This window comes from Notothenia rossii (assembly GCF_949606895.1).
Source record: "Notothenia rossii genome assembly, chromosome: 1".
Lineage (NCBI taxonomy): Eukaryota > Metazoa > Chordata > Actinopteri > Perciformes > Nototheniidae > Notothenia > Notothenia rossii.
The window spans coordinates 79526565-79546858 of NC_136912.1; the positions used below are offsets into that span (position 1 = coordinate 79526565).

Consider the following 20294-nt stretch of genomic DNA (forward strand, 5'->3'; position numbering starts at 1 on the left):
AGCAACAGAGTTCAGACACCTACTGTAATGTGTCTGCGTTTCTATATCCGCCACTAAGTGAGCTGCATGCAGACCATCAGGATGGAAGAAGGTAGTTAGTCCAAGGAGTTTGTAGCAGAAGGGGAACATGTGCATCTGCTTGGATTTTCTCTTTTTATTTCATTTTGATGTGTTACTGACATGTGTAGGGCATCCACCTCTATAAAAATGTAGCTACCAGTTGCCAGATTGCAAAGAGAACCGTATAAAGCGAAATAATCCTTTCCTCTGTGCATTGAACATTTCTTATGTATGGTAAATGTAACGTATTATTGCTCAAAATTTGACATTTACACATACATATTTTACAACAATTAGTTATAGTTTAAATTCTTGAAAAAGCTAAGTAATTGCATATAAAGAGCAGTTAACTGTATTTTTTGCACAAGATACGTACATAATATTTGTATGGGTCCATATTGAGTGTAGGAATAATTCACATTCCATGCCTTTGTGCAGCAGGGGTGTCAAACTCAAATACACAGTGGGCCAAAATATAAAAATTGGTACTAGTCGAGGGCTATACTGGTTCAATGTTTATTGCAAAATGTATTGAAATGAACTTATTGCACATATTAAACTTGGAACTAACAAAGCTTAAATTATTGCCTATAAAAACAACATTAAATAATCTGTTGCATTCATTTCTTATGGCGCTATCTGCAGCTTTTCAGAGACATTTCTTATGATTACATTTTTCCACAGGCCAACAACAGCTTCCAAACATGCCCTGCTGTCGCAAGAAACAAAGTGCAGAAAGAAAGATCGATTGAAACTCAGTGTGCTGCTCTGTGATGCTAATTCAAGCCAGACACTTGGGATCTCATCTAGGGTGCAAGTTCATCAATGTTTGGGGTCAGGGTCTGAGCTGAGGAAATCCTCAGGATTGAGTGATGGTGTGCATGCAATATACCGGCGGGCCAAATCTAATAGTAATTAGAAATTATCCTGCGGGCCGAAATTAAATCCACCAAGGGCCTGATTTGGCCCCTGGGCCTTGAGTTTGACACATGTGCTCTGAGTATTTACAGCAGCAGGGTGGTGTATGTGTGGGATTAATTTAAAATACTCTTGACAACAATGAAGCTCTGTGACATATCAGGCTTTAGCTAACTAGAAAGTTTGTGATAGTAGGACAAAATGACAGTTGATTATGTTTCTTTCATGGAGTTCGATGACCATAAAAAGCATAATATTTGGCTTTCTGAAAGCAATAAATACAATTTTAAGAATGCAGAGTGGAATGTTGATTCTCTGTGTGTTTTGAAGGACAGTGAGTGATCCCTTCATAAAAATTATTATCTTCATTTGATGTAATGTTTTTGAAAATATATTTATCTAAATGATGCTGTAGTTTGTTACTAAATTGGGATGCCATCATTGTGCAACTATTTTAAAACTATCTTAGCTTGCGTTGGTCCAACCGTCAATCTTTCTCCCACATTTTCCCTCTTCTTACTTCCTCATTCCTTTCCCCGTTTCCTATTTACACAACGTTTCAGTTTCATACAACATGACTTGCGCTTTTATCTTGAAAAGTTGACTTCTGTACAAGAGGAGCACTGGAGAAGGGCAAAGGATCCTCAGGGGTCTATGATAAAAGTTAACAAAACATTTTGTTCTACGGGTAAACCGATCATTTACAAGACAAAATCAAGCTCGAAAGATACAGTAGTTTCAGCCAACAATACACATGCTCAAATCCCAATTCAATTAGCTGAAACTATCTTTTGAGCTTGTGTTCTTCCACGTCCTTTCGCCCCTCTCTGGAAACTGGAACTTTGAATGGGAAATGGGGGAATAAATGAGGATTTAGGAAGAGGGATAATGGGGAGAATGATCATTGGCAGGACCAACACTGGGTAGAACATTTCAAATAGTTATACAATGCTGGCATCTCAATTTTGTCAACAGATTAAGAAAAACAAAAGATGGGAAACCCCTTTCATTAACCTCCATCCAACTCAGAGTGCTTTTGAATTAGGGAAGGTGAAACCCTATAACTTGATATTTACCTCACAAAAAAAATCCATCTTTATGTGACCAAAGATCAGTTAGTGACAGACATAGAAACACAGACAGATGTACAGTGATATGGAAACTGCAACAATTGTAGGCGAAGTAACTTTAAAAGAAGAAAAAAAAACACTTCAAAGACTTTCACTTTTTTCTGCCAGTGTGCCAAACATAAACCTCCCCCCTCCCCCCCCCCCCACCCCCCCCCCCCCCCCCCGCCCCCCCCCCGCCCCTGACACGTGGTTTTTACTGCAGCTCATATAGTCTAGGCTCTAGGGAACATGAAACTTTGTCTGACATTTCTGAGAAAGACAAGTGAGTTACGTGAAGGCAGGTTGAATACATGGGCTCTCACATGCTGAAGAATGAGCCTTTAAGACTTTTTTTTAGAATATACCATATGGAATCTTTGAAAAGCTGGAGTTTACTACACGAATACATTATCCTGTTGATGCTCTTTACAACGGTCAGCAAAGGTAAATAAATGGTCTGCTCATACCTAAGGACATCATTTACTGTTAACCTCTATCTGATCATCTTAAAACACAGCAGAATAAAAAGCACACATACAAAAGTGAATTTTCTTTATCAGTACGAATGGAATGTCAGCCACAAAATATTGGTTAGTTTATCAATACCATGTGGTTTCCGCTTAAAGATTGCATCTCCTTATCTAAACTGATCATTCCCATATTGGTTGGGTATTTATTTGTATATATATATAAGTAACTAAGTCAAAAGGATTTCTTAGTGTTGAAGATGACTCAGTTTGACTGCTCAGAATAAAAAGGGTTCAGTGTTTGGTCCAAACCTCTAACCTTGTCTGTAAAGTGTATTATTATTTTCTTTTTAATCACAGTCGAATTGAAATACCATGATGAAATTAAAAGAATGTTATCAAGAGGTAACTTTACAATTGGAATATCAAAAGGTTAATAGAATAACAACTGCAGCGCCACCTTCTTATGTGTTTGTTGCTGTGTTTGTTGGTTTCTAGGCTCAGTCAAATAAATGTTAAAATGAATAAATGAGATCATTTCAAATGTGTCTCTCCTGAGGGTCAGCATGTGACGCTCCTTCCAGTCCTGAGTGCTTCAGAAGAACCGCTGAAGCTCCAGATTACAGGTGTGAATGGAGCACGAACAACACCACTGAGAGCAATGTGAAATTTGATCTTTACATTGAGTGAGTATTGTTCTGTGTTTGAGCTGCAATATTTTAAAATGGTGACAGCATCGCAACCAAAAATTGTCCAAGTTGACCTTTTGTTATTATTGTGTGAATACGTATTGATCTGGCAAATAAAAGACACCAACACTCTTAATAAACACCAATCCATCCTCTCCATATTGTCTCGAAAATAAACCCCTCAAAGGCAACAGACTTCTGCAAACTTATGACATTTGTCTCACCTTTGGTCAAGCTTTGACAGCGCTCTACTGAAAAAAAGAGGCAACAGTTGGGAGACGCTTAGCTTAGTGTAAATATTGGAACAGTGGGTAACAGGTAGCCTGCCTCTGTTTAAAAGTATATCAAATAAAGTTCAAACAAATAATATGTATCACATGTGAATTGATGAGTCTTCGAGGGACTGGAAGGTGGATGTTGTTACCTTTAGACAAAACAAGTCTAGCTGTATTATCGTAAAACTGGAGTGCAAAACTTTTGTCTCCCCCCTCCTCACAGTCAGTACTGATCACTGTTTCGGACATCAGCTGGGATGATGGTGGAAGCTTTGGAGGAAAATCCCAGTTTCCAAGTAAAGTTTCTGGAGTGAATACTCAAGAAATAAAATAAACTCTGCATTTAGAGAAAGTATTAAAGTAAAAAATAGTTTGATGTCAAGGGCTTCATTAAATGTATCTTCTAACTCTGAGGACATGTGGGATGTATTTATGTCGTTTTCAATTAACTAGATCTATATGTTTACCCACAGTGAAGTAAGAGTCAGGAACATTGCAAGGACCTGGTTTGAGATCAACGAGAAACCATTTCAACGACTTAAAAATCGTTCTGTCAAGATTTGGGTTGAAGCTCACATAGGAAACTCCAGATGCGCGTCCACCAAGAGGTCTGTTGTGCTCTCACACACAGGTACTGGAAGATCCTCTTATTTCACCCGACAACATGCGAGTTTAAAACACTGTTATTGCCGCTATTGCTATTGATAAGGTACAAACGTTTATATGAATGATTGTAAAAAACAAAAATCACAAAACACTTATTTTTGCTTTTCCTCAACAGTAAAGTATGAAGCACCAACACATATTTCCATGTCCTGGTTAAAAAACAACCTCAGCTTGAGCTGGACGCCATCAGAGGAGCATCCAGCTGCAGCAGAAATCCTGTTACGCAGAGATGAAAACCGTACAGATTCATGGGGAAAAGTAAGGAAGATTTTACTTCCAAAGTGTAATACAACTGAAGTTGTTGCTAATCAATTCATTTAACTTATTAACCGTATTGCTATTACAGATAACAACAAATACCACTAGTGACACTTCAATGCGTGAGTTATCTCTTAAATCTTTAAAAAGGCTCAGTCAAACATTGATGTCACTCAGAAGAAATTGTGCATTTCCTGAGGATTATATTCTGTGTCCTAATATGAACAAGTGTGTGTTTACAGCAGCACAGCAGTGAATGTGATATTCACTCAAACTAAAATGCAGTTGCCTGGTTCATTAGAAAGTAGTGTTCCACTGACACAGTGCAACAATGGAGAGCTACAAGTATGTTAAAGAGGAACAGATATATCAGAGTATGGAAAAAGGTTTTGGTTTCTAGTGTTAGGTTTTATTCATTGTTAACTTTGGTCCTTTCATGTGGTTTGTTGACGATAGGAAACAAATAATATATTAAAATTAAAAGTAATAAATTAAGAGTAGAACATGTTTAAATATCCAATTCATGAAATATCTGTTTTTGTTTTAATCCAACAGACCATGTGCTTGTTGAGAATCTGTTAAAGGATACGGTTTACCAGGTTCAAATCAGACATCGGTCCACTAAGGCCCTAAACCCACTGTGGAGCGACTGGTCTCCTGTTGTGATTGTTCCTGCAGGTAAACTCCATGATTTCAAGTATTTTGCTAAAGACTTCTGATGGATAAAGTGTGTGGCTTCACAAATCACAAAGACTCACTGAGACCAGAGAAAATGTACTGATATCTGTCACTGGATAACTCAAACTCAATTATTTATCCTAGAAATATCAGTCCTCTCTACCACCCCTTAACATTACATTATCCAGGGTTACAAAGTGTGGCTAAGTAACCTTAAGAAGCCATTAAGAGTTAGTCTGATTTTTATCATTTAACCTAAAAACCCAGAACAGTTTTTACTATTCTCCAATGAGAGTTGCTCGAAGAACAACAATTTGTAACACTGACAGCGCTCCTTTCAGGACTCCCTTTCAGGACTCCCTTTCAAAGCCAATATCCCAGAATTATCTTTATGAAAAATGAAAATGGCCATTGTTAGTACTCACAGCTATCAAGCTAGCAGTGTGTGGAAGATTATGGTGACGCACAATGACACGCACAGACAGGAAGGTTGGTTGAAGTCCTGTGACAGCCACAGATATCAGACCTTTTTATTCTTTGTCAGAGCATTTGATCTATTAATAGCAGTCAGGTTGTTACGAGTATATCAACACCTATAAAACACCTCCCTAAGAACATTAGGCTGCCCGCCCTAGATTTGTTTTTCAAAATGCATGCATGTTCCTTATTTGTACCTTTGTAGATGGAAACATGTGAGCAGATGCAGCCTTAAGATACTAGCCTTATTAACACTATCTTGTATTTTTATTGCAGAGCTGGAACAAAAACCTGAAGTAACCATGAATATAACCCTTTCAAATGGGACTCGAAAGGTGGCGCTAACGTGGAAGGTAAACCAGTGTCCAGAAACAACACCAATACATTCATGCTGGGTCGTGATTAGAAAAAGACATATTTACTACAGTTGTGCTTGATGTGTTGGGTGGCATGTCTCTTCTGCCTGGGGACCCCCAGAGCGTCTTGGGGCGCCACTGGCCACATACAAATATAGGGATGCATTTAATGAAATAAAAAAATGCTGTGTATATTCCTGACATTATGTATGTAATACAGTAATTCCTTATATTCAGAATGTAGGCAGTTAAACTCTTTCAAAACGCCATCAAAATGTTTTAATTTGACTGCAAAGAACTAAATTGAGGTTATTGTGTAAAATTAATTATATATACCATTAAGGTCCGCGTTGAACTATTAGAGTATAATTTAAGCTTCAGGTTGTCTTGTCATTTTATAAAACAAATGTTGCCAGGGATAAACATTTCGTGACTATTTTAAAAGTTTAAAGAAAATGTTCAACCTCACTAGTTTGAATGATTTGAAACCGGCACATAAAACTCTCTCGACTGTTTCTAAACAGGGTTTGTTACACTTTTTCATCTTAGATGTCTCTCTTTCACCTGGTGCTGCTTTGTACCACTCACAGTTTATCATGGTGACCTTGTTCAGTGGTTCAGTTTGCTGTTTGTCTCTTCTGTTCTTTAGGAGATGCCTCATGCCGCGACGTACAGTCTGAATGAAACACAGTCTTCCCATGGCTGTACTTGTAAGAAAATAAGAGATTATCCCATCAACACGACTGAGACTACATATATTACTTTTGTCTCGTACTCTGCCGTCAAAATCTTTGTTAACGGCAGAAACGCAGCAGGAAGTTCTCCACCAGCAATCCTACAAATACCAGCCGTACCAGCTGCAGAGTTAAAAAGTAGGCCGAAGTGTGTGTGTGTGTGTGTGTGTGTGTGTGTGTGTGTGTGTGTGTGTGTGTGTGTGTGTGTGTGTGTGTGTGTGTGTGTGTGTGTGTGTGTGTGTGTGTGTGTGTGTGTGCAGTGCTTGAATTGGGCCGGTGCTCACCGGCACTTCTGATTTTTACCCATGCGGTACCGGCACTTCTTACTGACTACCGGCCGGTACTCAGTAAAATGCCGGTACTCAGCCGCCGGCAATATACGTATATATTTTAAACGCAACGCAGCGCAAATGTGGGTCTGACTCTGCCTCACAGAGGGTGACTGGCTGTCTACATGACGTGGCCTGCCGACATTGCCACTTTCATACAGATCATACTAATGCCCTCGATTGGTCTCTGTGTGTCATTCAAGCTCGGGAGGGTGTGTGTTGGTGTATGTGTGGCGCGAGCGAGCGAGAAAGCGCGCGCACCGGTTACGTGTATTGTTGTTAGCATCTGGTGCTAGCTAGCTGCGCTAACGGATATAAGGAGCTGTTAAAACAACAAGGTGGAGGGAAAGTCCTTTGCTGTCAGACTGAGAGGCTGATAACTACAGCTCTGGTGAGGTAAATTACTCTCTGAGTCTTTAGATAGTTAACTTAGTTTAAGTTATCTCAGTGGGTCTCAAACGGTTCGGTCACCATTTATGTAAACACATATTTCCATTTGAGGAGGTAGTGATTAGTAAAATATGCATGAATAATACAAACAAAATGTTAACTAGGTGAAAAAAGGTCAGATAAACTTGTTGAGAGCTAAAACTAGTCTTTGCTGTTGCCTCAAAGAGGAGCAGGGGGGAGAGGAGGGAGACAGGAGAGGCCGATTCAGGAGCCCAGACACACTCACAACTATAAATGAACCAAAAACAAATAAATAAACAAGTTTAAATGTTTTTTCATATTGGATATTGTATGTTATTGGTTATGGCCATGTACTTATGATTTTATGATTATTTAAATGTATACATTTTTGTTTCATATGGGTGTAGTCTCTTTATTTCCCCCTCAAAATGCACCAGATTGATGCATTTAAGTCCAACATTTAAAACAAATCTTACCGGGGGAGCATGCCCACGGACCCCCCTATAGGATTTGAGGCCCGGCCCCACTGTTCCCAAATAGATTTGCAATTTTTTTTTAAATAGTAACCCATCTCCATATGTTTATTTTTGCGTAGTAGATTTAAACTAGAGGGCTATCACTTTGTGCAGCAACGCTATTGACAAATAAATCCAGCAAAATGGCACAAAAAACTGGTAGTGGCCTCAGGGACGAGGAGTCATTTAACCAGCCAGTAGGAGTCAAGCTTTACTTTCTTTTATAACCATAAAGAAAAAGTAAATCTGTTTACAGTTGTTTCATTATGGATGTTGAGAGGTATCCATATATCTCTTCATTTTGCTCTCAAAGTGCACCAGATTGATGCATCTAACTTCAATATTTAAAAAAAAATGTTCCCGGGGGAGCATGCCCCCGGACCCCCCTAGACTAGAGGGTGTCAGGTCCACTCCCCACTTATAAAAATAGCACTTTACCACTGCACCCCCTCTAATCTCAGATGCACCCTGAGTCATTTTGTTTAAGTACAGTGAGCCTTTCTAAAATATACAGTAAAGAGACAAACCCACCAGCATTATAGGATATACTATGACTTTGTGCCAAATACTTGTTGCTGATTTAGAGTACTGGCACCTTTTTTATTCCAATTCAAGCACTGTGTGTGTGTGTGTGTGTGTGTGTGTGTGTGTGTGTTTTTGTGTGTGTGTGTGTGTGTGAGAGAGTTTATCATGTATATCTTTCAGTTAGTCTTTAAAGCTTTTTTTTCTTTTCCCCACTGTAGTTTGTGACAACACCTTACTGAATATAAAACCAAAGAAGAAAACTTGCCCCGAGTGGTTCGAGCTTCAAGATGAAGATTTATGGCCAAGGTCTGTTTCTGATACAGACATTAAGGACTACGTTCGCTACCTGTACTTTGAACACAAATGCATTGATGGGAAACCATGGACACTTAAAATGTGCCTCTTTTATCAAAAAGAGGGCGGTAAGTGTCTTTAAATTAGATTTTAATATTCTCAGGATGATGCTGACACTGATCCAGTGCAGATCGAAGTCTAATAAAGCAGTGCTAAGTTTATTAAATAGGTTTTTCTGACCCAAATGACCCAACATTTTGACCCAACATTTTATTTTTCTCTGCAGCTCCCCTCAGAGAACCTCAGGACTTCATTGCTTTCAGTGAAACAGACACTTCTAACTTGTCTTGGAAAGCCATTCCCTCTGCAGACCAGCGAGGTTTCCTCACACACTACAGCCTGTGCAGTGTGAAAGTCAGTTCACAGGATGAGCGCAAAGGTTTGAAACACCCTTTTACTCATCAGTAGATTTTTCTTTAGATTCATTTGATTATGTATTTTAAATATACTTCACCAATTGTAATACTTCTGATTGAACCACAAACATACTTACGCTTACAGAATGTGAGAAAAGGAACATTATAATATCACAGCCAAGTGTGTTTAAGTGTCAGCAGTGTGTCCCTTTCTGAACGTTTTTCAGAGTGCCATAACATATCAGCCTCAGTGGTGAAATACCGGCTCGGAAACTTGACGCAAGGAACGAAATACAACGTCAGCCTGGTTGGAGTGACCCGAGTAGGAGAAGGACCTGAAGCCACAGTCACTATCAACACGCTGCCAGAGAAGCCTGTGAATGGTATTAAAACTGCCTTGTATTTCTGTATTTTTAGTTACATACAGGTCACTGTAGCCGTTTTTTACACATGTGGGAGCAAACACAATTTTCATTTTGTTCTCTTAAATTAGTGTTGTGGAGTCTCTGCCTGCTGTTTATGTTTGTTATACTCACAACAATGTGCACCTGCATCTTGAAGAGGTAGGTTAACCCTCCTGTATTATTCTACAGTTTGCCAAACTGTGCTGCTTTTGTTATTACGCGCTCTCATTTTAAAAAATGCCATAGCAGCCTTTAGGAATTTGGTTTGTTTGAACTTTTGCAATTTCAAATCCGAAGTTTTATCTTTTTCTAAACTTTTTTTCCAACACTTAGAATCAAAGACAACATCTTCCCTGCTGTGCCGACACCTGTTATTCCAGATTTCATCCTTTATCACCCAGAGAGTCAGGTAAGAGACAGTTCTTTAACATATTTACAGCTGTTAAGCAGATGTTGACTTTTGTCTCCTTCTGAAAGCTTGACAAATTAATCTGTGGTCATTTAGTTTTTTTAGGTTTACAAGTGCCTTGGGGCAAGGTGTTTTAACATTATGCTAATGACTTACACTGATATTAAATACAACCGAGTACAACTTTATCGTCTACTGTGGTGAGAAGACCTTAGTATTTAGAAGCGTAAAAGACAGGCATGGGGAGGCAGCGGGTGTTGCTGAATGCATTATATGTTTTGATAAAACAAAGGAAAGTCCCTCATGAAACTGTAGAAAGACGATGTGAAAAAAACACCAACTGTGATGTTGACCGGAAAGCAGAACCATCATCATTTTCTCCGTCATAGTAAAGACAGGTTTCAGTAACTTAGTGTGTGAACTGCTATTGTGATCGGAAAAACTCACTCCCATTGTTCTGTGTGAACCACATAGTTTGTGTAGGTCCTGTTTGTTTATTATTTATGGCAATCAAACAGGGCAGCAAACTAAAAAAATACCTTTACACTCTTCATCAGATAATTACAGGATTTACATTTTTACATTCAACATTCCTCTGCTAATGTGAACAGGATTTTCTGGAGAGAAAGGAGGAGGTGGATGAGCTGATGCTGCTCCAGCTTCATCCAGAGATAAAGTCTGTCCCTGAGGACGCAGAGGAGAGCGCTGTTCTTGCTGGAGAGTGGGAGGAAGACACCGATGAGGACGAGGACAACGAGAGATGGGATTCAAGGATGTTAGGAAGGTCCAGTGATGAGTGTCTGATCTCTGGCTCTACAGAGGAGGCACTGAGGAGCTCCAGAGAAGGAGAAATGACAGATGTGGAACAGCTGGAAAATGAGATCGCCATGCTGATATACAAGAAAGGTCTGGTCTTCGATGTGAAGAGGGACTCCCTGTGAGATGAATTTAAATGATTTTACTGCCCCACAGCACAACATTGACTTATTCTGAAGACTGCATAAATATTTTACTGTGCAGAATCATCTACTTATTAGGAAAATGTTTGTTAAATGTTCATGTTTTTTTTTTTACTGACAGCCTTTTCAATGCAGGATCTCAAATCATTGTTCAGACTTCAGATTTTTTTTCATTTTAGGTAATTTCAGATAGAGCAAATCTCAATAACCTTTGGATGAATTTCCATGAAACTTTTAAAATGCATTCTCAGAACATGATTCATACCGACATGGGTGATCTTATGACTTTTCATCTTGGGTTTCCATGAGCTCAAAATCCATACAAACGTTTGTAGATGACAAAACACCATCAAACTAATGACATCTGCACACTGCTATTCATGCTGCTTTGTATGACATTCAAATGTAATTTTTATAAAGCTCAATTATATATAGTAAAGTATAATTGAATCATTAAAAAAAACACAATTAGATATCAGCCTCTCCTTAAGAGTCTGGTCCATTGTAAGGCAGTGTAAAACGAAACCTGAGGATGCCAGTAAAGAGCCAGTGTCTTTGTTATGGCTGAGCACAACTGAGAGAATTGCCTAAAGGTGAACATGTGACAGGAAGTGGTCACAAAAAACCCCAATGACCTTAAAAGAAGGTAGCTCATGCAAGGTGACACAATATTACTCATTGCCAAAGAAGCTTCTGTGGTGTTTCGATCTACCTTGTTCAAACTAGAACATGCCTTGTTTTTTTAAGAAGTGATGACAGACCAATAGCATTTACCACCACACTGCACCCTAGTTTCTCTGCAAAATAAACATTTGGCCTGCTTCCTGTATTGTCAGGTGGTGGCCTGCTTGCGGCGCATGTCACTTTATTGTTTTTGATAAACACCATGTTGGGTCAAGAAAATACCATGAGCAGATACCACAGTGTATATACCAGTGTATATACAGTGGACGCAAAAAAGTATTTAGACAGCCACCAATTGTGCAAGTTCTCCCACTTAAAAAGATGAGAGAGGCCTGTAATTTTCATCCTAGGTATACCTCAACTATGAGAGTCAAAATGAGGAAAAGAAAAATCCAGAAAATCACATTGTCTGATTTTTAAAGAATTGATTTGCAAATTATGGTGGAAAATAAGTATTTGGTCAATAACAAAAGTTCATCTCAATACTTTGTTATATACCCTTTGTTGGCAATGACAGAGGTCAAACATTTTCTGTAAGTTTCACAAGGTTTTCACACACTGTTGCTGGTATTTTGGCCCATTCCTCCATGCAGATCTCCTCTAGAGCAGTGATGTTTTGGGGCTGTCGCTGGGCAACACAGACTTTCAACTCCCTCCAAAGATTTTCTATGGGGTTGAGATCTGGAGACTTGCTAGGCCACTCCTAGACCTTGAAATGCTTCTTACGAAGCCACTCCTTCGTAGCCCGGGCGGTGTGTTTGGGATCATTGTCATGCTGAAAGACCCAGCCACGTTTCATCTTCAATGCCCTTGCTGATGGAAGGAGGTTGTCACTGAAAATCTCACGATACACGGCCCCATTAATTCTTTCCTTTACACGGATCAGTCGTCCTGGTGCCTTTGCAGATAAACAGCCCCAAAGCATGATGTTTCCACCCCCATGTTTCACAGTAGGTATGGTGTTCTTTGGATGCAACTCAGCATTCTTTCTCCTCCAAACACGTCTAGTTGAGTTTTTACCAAAAAGTTCTATTTTGGTTTCATCTGACCATATGACATTCTCCCAATCCTCTTCTGGATCATCTAAATGCTCTCTAGCAACCTTCAGACGGGCCTGGACATGTACTGGCTTAAGCAGGGGGACACATCTGGCACTGCAGGATTTGAGTCTCTGGCGGCGTAGTGTGTTACTGATGGTAGCCTTTGTTACTTTGGTCCCAGCTCTCTGCAGGTCATTGACTAGGTACCCCCGTGTGGTTCTGGGATTTTTGCTCACCGTTCTTGTGATCATTTTGACCCCACGGGGTGAGATCTTGCGTGGAGCCCCAGATCGAGCGAGATTATCACCTGTCTTGTATGTCTTCCATTTTCTAATAAGTGCTCCCACAGTTGATTTATTCACACCAAGCTGCTTACCTATTGCAGATTCAGTCTTCCCAGCCTGGTGCAGGTCTACAATTTTGTTTCTGGTGTCCTTTGACAGCTCTTTGGTCTTGGCCATAGTGGAGTTTGGAGTGTGACTGTTTGAGGTTGTGGACAGGTTTCTTTTATCCTGATAATGAGTTCAAACAGGTGCCATTAATACAGTTAACAAGTGGAGGACAGAGGAGGCTCTTAAAGAAGAAGTTACAGGTCTGTGAGAGCCAGAAATCTTGTTTGTTTGTAGGTGACCAAATACTTATTTTACCGAGGAATTTACCAATTAATTCATTAAAAATCCTACAATGTGATTTCATGGATTCTTTCCCCCCATTCTGTCTCTCATAGTTGAACCGTACCTAGGATGAAAATTACAGGCCTCTCTCATTTTTTTAAGTGGGAGAACTTGCACAATTGGTGGCTGACTAAATACTTTTTTGCCCCACTGTGTGTATATATATATATATATATATATATATATATATAACCTATAATAAGGACATGTTTAAGACATATAGATTTTGAGTTCCAGAGTTTAGTCAAAAACTAAGACATAACAGTTAAATCACATCCAGAGAACCCCAATGTGGCATAACATTGTGTCGTCGCAAGCTATGATACATTGATGTGAAAATGTATCTTAAAAACTTAAAAAAGGTTGTAAGACTTTTGGGAAAGTACATCGCTTGTCAGCTTAGGGGAGAATTAGGACCCAAGTGCATTAAAAAAAATACAAAAAAGGTCAAGAAATAAAAGGCGAGCTTTATTAAAAAAGCCGATGACAACAAGAAACAAATACACTAACAAACTGGGGAGCACATGCAGCGGCGCTGCCAGGGATTTTGGGCCCCATGAAAAGATATCACATTGGGCCTCACCACCAGACCCAGGCCACGCCAACCAAGCACAATGCTAACCACACCTCCAGAACCGAACCGACTCATTTATGCTTTAAATAACTACCTGTACAGGCTTGCATCTATCTTGTAGTCCAATACTAACTACGTCATATTTACTGACACTGAGCGGTGAACATATAACAACTGTGCAGACGTGCAACATTCTACTGCAGTAGAATTCACTATTTGATATAACACTAACATTCCTGACAATAGACCTCAATAGTCATCTTTTATGGTGTACATGCCTTTTTAATAACATTTTTGAATGGAACATTAAAAAATCAAAATAAATATAACTTAAATATACGTGACCTCTTAAATTAAAATAAAGTGAACATTAACACCAATATTATAATTTATAAAACGCTATAACAAAAAAAATAACATAAGCAGCAGATTTTTTTATAAATATACATATCAACTACAAAATAAGCGGGTATTAAAGTGTAAACGGACAACAAAACGGAAATGGAAATGAAAAGGCCTGATGGGGGTGCTAAATCAGAGCCTATTACCTGTTCTCAGTCTTTTTCTCATCATGCATCTTCTGTGTAGTGATCCAATATCGTTACCATAGCCTTGCCCTTTAACAGTTATTACGAGCCCTGGCTCAGCCTTACTAACCAAGAGCCCAGCGCCTAGCCTTCTTACCGGCAAAGTCACTGATCAAGTCCTTGAACGTCAAGGACTTGGGCTCTTCAAGCCTTGAAGTCCAGCTTTCTAGCCAACTGGCTTTCAATGGACAACATGGCAAGACTGCAACGCCTTATGGGGGAACAGGGCTGCGGAGCCTAAAGATGGATCTGTTGGTCCTGGCACCAGGGGAGGGAAAACTGATTTAGTATGAATAGCTGCTAAAAATGTACCTGCATTTATTAAATGTCAGCTAAAAGAGTGAAATGAAAACGGTGGGTGTGGTCCATGAGTGGTGGAAATTAGTCTGTTAGCTAAGCGTAGTCCATTGTAAATAATAATTGTAATGTTTTGCTGACATTAAAGGTGGGTTAGGTAATTTTGGAGAAACCAGCTAGAGTGCGCTACAATTTGCAACCGGAAAAAATCTGCCACTTCCTTACAGAGCCCCTCCTCCAACACACAAGAACGCGCACATGACAAATGAGGGCACGAGATAAGTTTGTGCACAGATGGAAGGCTGACAGGCAGGTAGGCTATCCAGTCATTTTAGCCGGGCCGGCTAAAATTATTGGTCGTGCTTTTTACAGTACTACGGCTTCCACAGATGACATTTTTGTATGGATTTTTTGTCAAAGCACTTAAGATATTCATTGCTATCGGGATGTTAAGAGCATTCCATGCAATATAACAAAGTGTATCTCGAGCCGGTTTCTCAAACTTACCCCACCTTTAATGTCAGCAAAACATTACAATTATTATTTACAATGGACTACGCTTAGTTAACAGACTAATTTCCACCACTCATGGACCACACCCACCTTTTCTTTTAAAAAACATGGTGACATACTGTCGCCCTTTAGTCCCTCTCTCTTGTCTTTCTCTCCTTTCTTTTCTTTCTTGAAAGCCTGACTTTGTTAGTCGTTGAGATATCGTACACACTCTAACTGCTAGAAAGGGCCGGTGCTGCACAGCATTTGGAGGCAGGACCAAACCATTACATGTAAATAGAGGGGGGTGTTCGATGCTTTGGATAATTAACTTTTGGAAGAAAATAAGTTAAATGAATCATACGTTTAGTGAGTAAATCATCAATATGACGTTATATTAATGTTAATTATTGATGATTGATGAAAGGTTACTTAACATTTTTTTCTTAATGTTCTAACATTTTTTGGGGCCCCTGTCAGTCACGGGCCCCTAGAATCATCCTAACTTTTCACCCCCTTAGCGCCCCTGAGCACATGCAACAGGTCAAACTTACAGACGGGAGCACGCAGAGGCGCGGGAAGGTATTTTGAGCGGGGGTGCTGAGGTGCTGGACTCCAGTGAACACTATTACGGGCACTATAGAGAACGCACAAAAGCACTCCCCACATGTAAACACACAGTACACCCGCGACTGTTACATTACGCGCATTCACAACGCAGTACTTTTCCCACAAAGGTTCATGAGAACTTAGTTCATCAGAACTCTTTAGTTCTGATGAACTAAGTACAGATCGCGTTCACACCGGAATAAGTCCCTGGGGGTGGATTAGGCAAATGAAGCCGCTGACGTCTCTTCTTCTTCTTCTTCTGCTTTGGGTTTACTGGCAGGCCGCAAACAACTTCACGGCGTATACTGCCGCCCAAAATCCCCGGCCGGAAGTCCCCGGTTGTTGGGGACTGGCTTCAGTAGAAGCTGCTGGGACTCCCAGCAGCTTCTACTGAAGCCTTCCGAGTAAATCGCCAGAACGCCGACACCTCTTCATCTCCACCACTCCCATGTTTTATTTTGTGTTGCCATAAGTTAGTCTCTCTGCGTTTCTGCGCTGGGCTAATGCTAACGCTAATGCTAATAATGCTAATAAAATGGTGGCTTCACAACACTTTTTTTTTGTTTTACGGGGCGTGGTTTGCAATCCGCCCACTCAATCAGAAATATAGCTCTTTTCTCACAAGAGAGCCGCATGAGAGTCCCTGCTCTCTAGCAGGGAAGGAAAAGGGGGTAAAAAGGTTCTCATGAACTCATTTTAGTTCCGGCTCTTTTTGGTGTGAACGCGACATTTCGGAACTATATCGGAACTAAAGTGGGAAAAGTACTCCGGTGTGAACGCGGCTAATGAAGTCTCGATAATCAGATCACGGCATATAGGCAGGGGTAAAGTGCTATTTTTTACGAATGGGAAGCGTACCTCACCTCCTCTAGGAAGATTTTTTTTAAATATTGAAGTTAAAAGCATCAATCTGTTGCACTTTGAGAGCAACATTAAGAGATATGGATACATCTCTCAACACCCAGATGAAACACAACTGTAAGCAGATGTTCTTTTTCTTTCTGGATATTTTACAGAAGTCACTTTCCTTTCAAACTGTATTCTTGTTTTACTGTCATATAGTATTTCATAACTTTTTTTCCTTTATTCTCTTATTTTTTGTATAACTATAATGATCATATGAAGGTGTGCCGCGGAAATAATCTTTTGAATAATTTGTGACCAAAAAATTTGAGACCCACTGAGATAACTTAGACTAAAGTTAAATATCTAAACACTCAGAGAGTCCTTTAGCTCACCTGAGCCTCAGGCTCAGCTTGTTGTGGAACAAACAGCTCCTTATGTTCGTTAGTGCAGCTAGCTAACCAGATAACAACACGGTCCCTGCTGCTGGCACCGGTCCCTCTCTCTCTCTCTCTCCCTCTCTCCCACACACTGAACACGGGAAATTACATTCCTGCCGTCCTCTTTCATGATGAGGTTGACGTAAAGCACGGTTAATGTATTATATTATAGAGGTCCGCCCCCCCTGCCTGCCGCTAGGGGGTGCTGCAGCGCCCTCAGCACCCGCCTTCCCGCGCCCATGGGAGCCCGCAGGTAACATGGTAAGGAAAAGATCAGACAAGGAGCACAGGGGAAGAAAAGACTAAATACACAGAAGGGTAATCACAGGACAAGACACAGTTGGGCCAACCCAGTCTCACAAAATAATGTGTATAACTACGTTGGTCCACAACTTGGGACGTGGTATTTCTACAAAAACGCCTCTGAAATTGTAAGATCCCTACGTTTTTTTTCACCATTCATTCCAATGGCTGGCGGCTATGTCACGTGATCTTCAAATTTCTCCCTGCAGAAAAAAAGAAAATGGCCGACATTCGTTTTATTCTCGGTGGAAAATGCCTATTTTAAGGTTAGTTTGGCCATTAAAATGCGTTTTGATGTCATTTGATGTGAGAAATATGAGTTTTTATTTCAGATTATGTGTGCAGTGGATGTACATGATCTTTAGTTTGCTAGTTATTGCAAAGATTACTTCAGGAAATTGTGTCCATTCAACGTTTTCATTGTTACCAAGGTGGTTGCTAGGGACGCTGCTATCAATATTATTTCTGTTATGCTGTGTAACTGTTTAATGGTGTTATCTTTATTGCTACCCCCTTCCTCGTCAATTTATAGTGTTGGTCCACAGCGCAAACGTATTAGTTTAACAAAATCTGCATCTAAAATTGTGGCATAGATCTACATTATTCTCCCCTGTGCAATTCTCCATCCCAGTCTCACATCTCATCTAATCATGACATAAACCCCCCCCCCCCCTCAGACAGCCCGGGGGCAAGCCAGAGTTCAAGGAGGGGGTGGAGGGTGGAGGGCGGACGGCCCGGGGGCAGGGCAGAGTTGAAGGAGGGGGTGGAGGGCGGACGGCCCGGGGGCAGGGCAGAGTTCAAGGAGGGGGTGGAGGGCGGACGGCCCGGGGGCAAGGCGGAGTTCAACGAGGGGGCCTCGGGCGGAAGGCCCGGGGGCAAGTCAGAGTTTGAGGATGGGACTCGGGCGGATGGCAGAAGCAGAGAAGCGGCGAAGGCCGCGGCGGGCAAACTCAGGGGGCCGGGTACATGGACGGGCAGGGTTCGTGGCCGGCTGGACCACCGGCGGAATAGGATCCGGTGTCGGCGTGACCTCCGACAGTACAGGAACCGGTGTCAGCGTGACCCCCGGCGGGACAGGTACCGGAGTTGCCGGGACAGGTGTTCCCGAAAGAACAAGGGCTGGTGTCGGCAGGACCCTCGGCGGAACAGGTGTTGTCGGTGCCCCGAACAGGACAGGAAATGGTGTTGGCGGGACCCCCGGCGGAACCGGTATTGGCGGGACCCCCAACAAAGTAGGTCATGGAGTTGGCAGGAACCCCGGTGGAGCAGGTGTCGGCGGGACCCCCAACAGGACAGCACATGGTGTTTGCAGGAAACCCGGCGGAGCAGGTGTCTGTGTGGGGTTTTCATTTTTTTTAATGAAAAAAAAGACATAAATTATACATAAATTAGGACGTGGTCACATTGAGTGACAGCTCTGTCCAGTGACTGCTGCTGTAAGCTTCCTGTCTCTCTGCTAGCAGCTCCATGATGCTACAGGGACTCTGCCTGCTCAGCTCATCCGGGGAACACAACTTGAACTCGGCCGTGTTTGTTTGTTCTTCATGCTTATATCGGACTATTGTGACTCACTCTGCGGTTAAAACAGAGGTGCATGAATGCTGTTTTGCGTGAAGGGAAATTTGAGTACTTTATTTATGTGTTTATGATTTGAATCAGCTACGTAATTAATGTTAAGTCTTGGGTTAGCGTGTAAGCGAGTGGCAGCTAGCTACATCTGTGCTAACGATGCTAATCGTACAACCCAGTCTCATGGCATTTCGTGTTTACCAACACGATTTTTAAATCTATTCATTCGTGTTCACCAACACGATTTTCCCCTTTTTTTCGTGTTGCACAGCACGATTTTAAAAGCAATGTATTTCTACTGGTAATATGTTTCGTGCCTGCAGCACGTCTTTTTCTCCGTTCGGGTCGTGGAAGACCGGAAGCTGTGTGGTTCATAAAAACATGTTCTTACTCAATATCAAGCCACAATTATTGCTTTTATTTTAAATCGTATAATTTCTGACTTTTGTTGCTGTCTGTGAGGAAAATAAATGGGGCTCAGAGCCTCAAAATACTGAAATCTGTATTTTTAAAATCTTTTTTTCCTTCTAATTTGTTATTCTTTTCGAAAATAACACACTGTTATTTACTCACCAATAACACACAATTATCCTTGCTTTTATTTATTGGTTTAACTCCATAATCTCAGGCTTTTTTTGCGTCCGTCAGGAACTGAATTTCAAAATAAAAATAACCGGAAACCAGAGATGGGTGAGTCCTGATTCATCCGGATCATTAACCCGGATCCTAGAAATGAGCTGGTCGTGACGAGTCTCCCCCTCTCCATTAACCCGAGTCCTTTGAATCCTACACCTGGTGTGACGTACAAATTAAAACTATCAATTGCGTCACTCGCTACTCTCTTTATAACATGTAAAATAACATTACAACGTACCCCAGTCCATCTGCCTACCCTTTAGCAAGTAGGATAGCTTCTAGAAGTTATCGTTTGGCTCAGGGGAGGGGATCAGTGAAACTTCCTGCAGACTCGTGGGGACTCGGAGCTGGCTCCCGGCTCCCGCGGCTATATTATGCACGAGTCAACAGCAGACTCAGAGATTCGCAAATCCTGACTCACTGTGCAAAACATAGCAGACTCGTGCGGACTCAGAGCCGTAACCGTATAGCAGCAGATCCAGAGATCCAGCAGACTCGTCCTCACGCACGAGTCAACACAAGACTCAGATTCGCCAAATATCCTTTTTTTTTTGTGATCAACATTTTTTATTAAAGCAAAAGGCACTGTGTAGCGGA

General features: G+C 41.0%; 2 protein-coding genes across 4 annotated transcripts in view; both read left to right on the top strand.

The window, feature by feature from the left end:
• Positions 1-2345: 2345 nt before the first annotated feature.
• On the top strand, positions 2346-11422 carry LOC307020156 (interleukin-31 receptor subunit alpha-like). Of its 3 annotated transcripts, none has more exons than XM_079651334.1 (14): positions 2346-2531; positions 3114-3240; positions 3992-4149; positions 4300-4442; positions 4531-4564; positions 4998-5120; positions 5874-5950; positions 6603-6825; positions 8686-8889; positions 9048-9200; positions 9405-9560; positions 9671-9740; positions 9915-9990; positions 10602-11422. In XM_079651334.1, the coding sequence occupies exons 1-14, from the start codon at positions 2399-2401 to the stop codon at positions 10929-10931; spliced, it is 2007 nt and encodes a 668-aa protein (XP_079507460.1). In that variant the 5' UTR covers positions 2346-2398; the 3' UTR covers positions 10932-11422. The 3 variants fall into 3 exon arrangements, with proteins under 3 accessions (XP_079507460.1, XP_079507458.1, XP_079507459.1); XM_079651332.1 differs by having other exon boundaries at positions 3120-3240; XM_079651333.1 differs by lacking the exon at positions 9671-9740 and having other exon boundaries at positions 10602-10779.
• Positions 11423-18400: 6978 nt separating this feature from the next.
• The window catches only part of LOC307019622 (microtubule-associated serine/threonine-protein kinase 3-like), a gene marked incomplete at its 5' end in the record, with an annotated part of 26205 nt that continues 24311 nt past the window's right edge, over positions 18401-20294 (top strand). Inside the window, one exon of the mRNA XM_079650620.1 lies at positions 18401-18724. Coding sequence (XP_079506746.1) covers positions 18401-18724 — 324 coding nt within the window. The remainder of the gene's footprint in view (positions 18725-20294) is intronic.

Excerpts from the sequence above, each read along its gene's own strand:
- LOC307020156 (XM_079651334.1), top strand. The coding sequence starts at position 2,399 with ATGGGCTCTCACATGCTGAAGAATGAGCCTTTAAGACTTTTTTTTAGA. Across the intron at positions 2,532-3,113 it reads CTTTACAACGGTCAGCAAAG|GGTCAGCATGTGACGCTCCT; the intron begins GTAAATAAATGG and ends GTCTCTCCTGAG. Across the intron at positions 6,826-8,685 it reads ACCAGCTGCAGAGTTAAAAA|TTTGTGACAACACCTTACTG; the intron begins GTAGGCCGAAGT and ends TCCCCACTGTAG.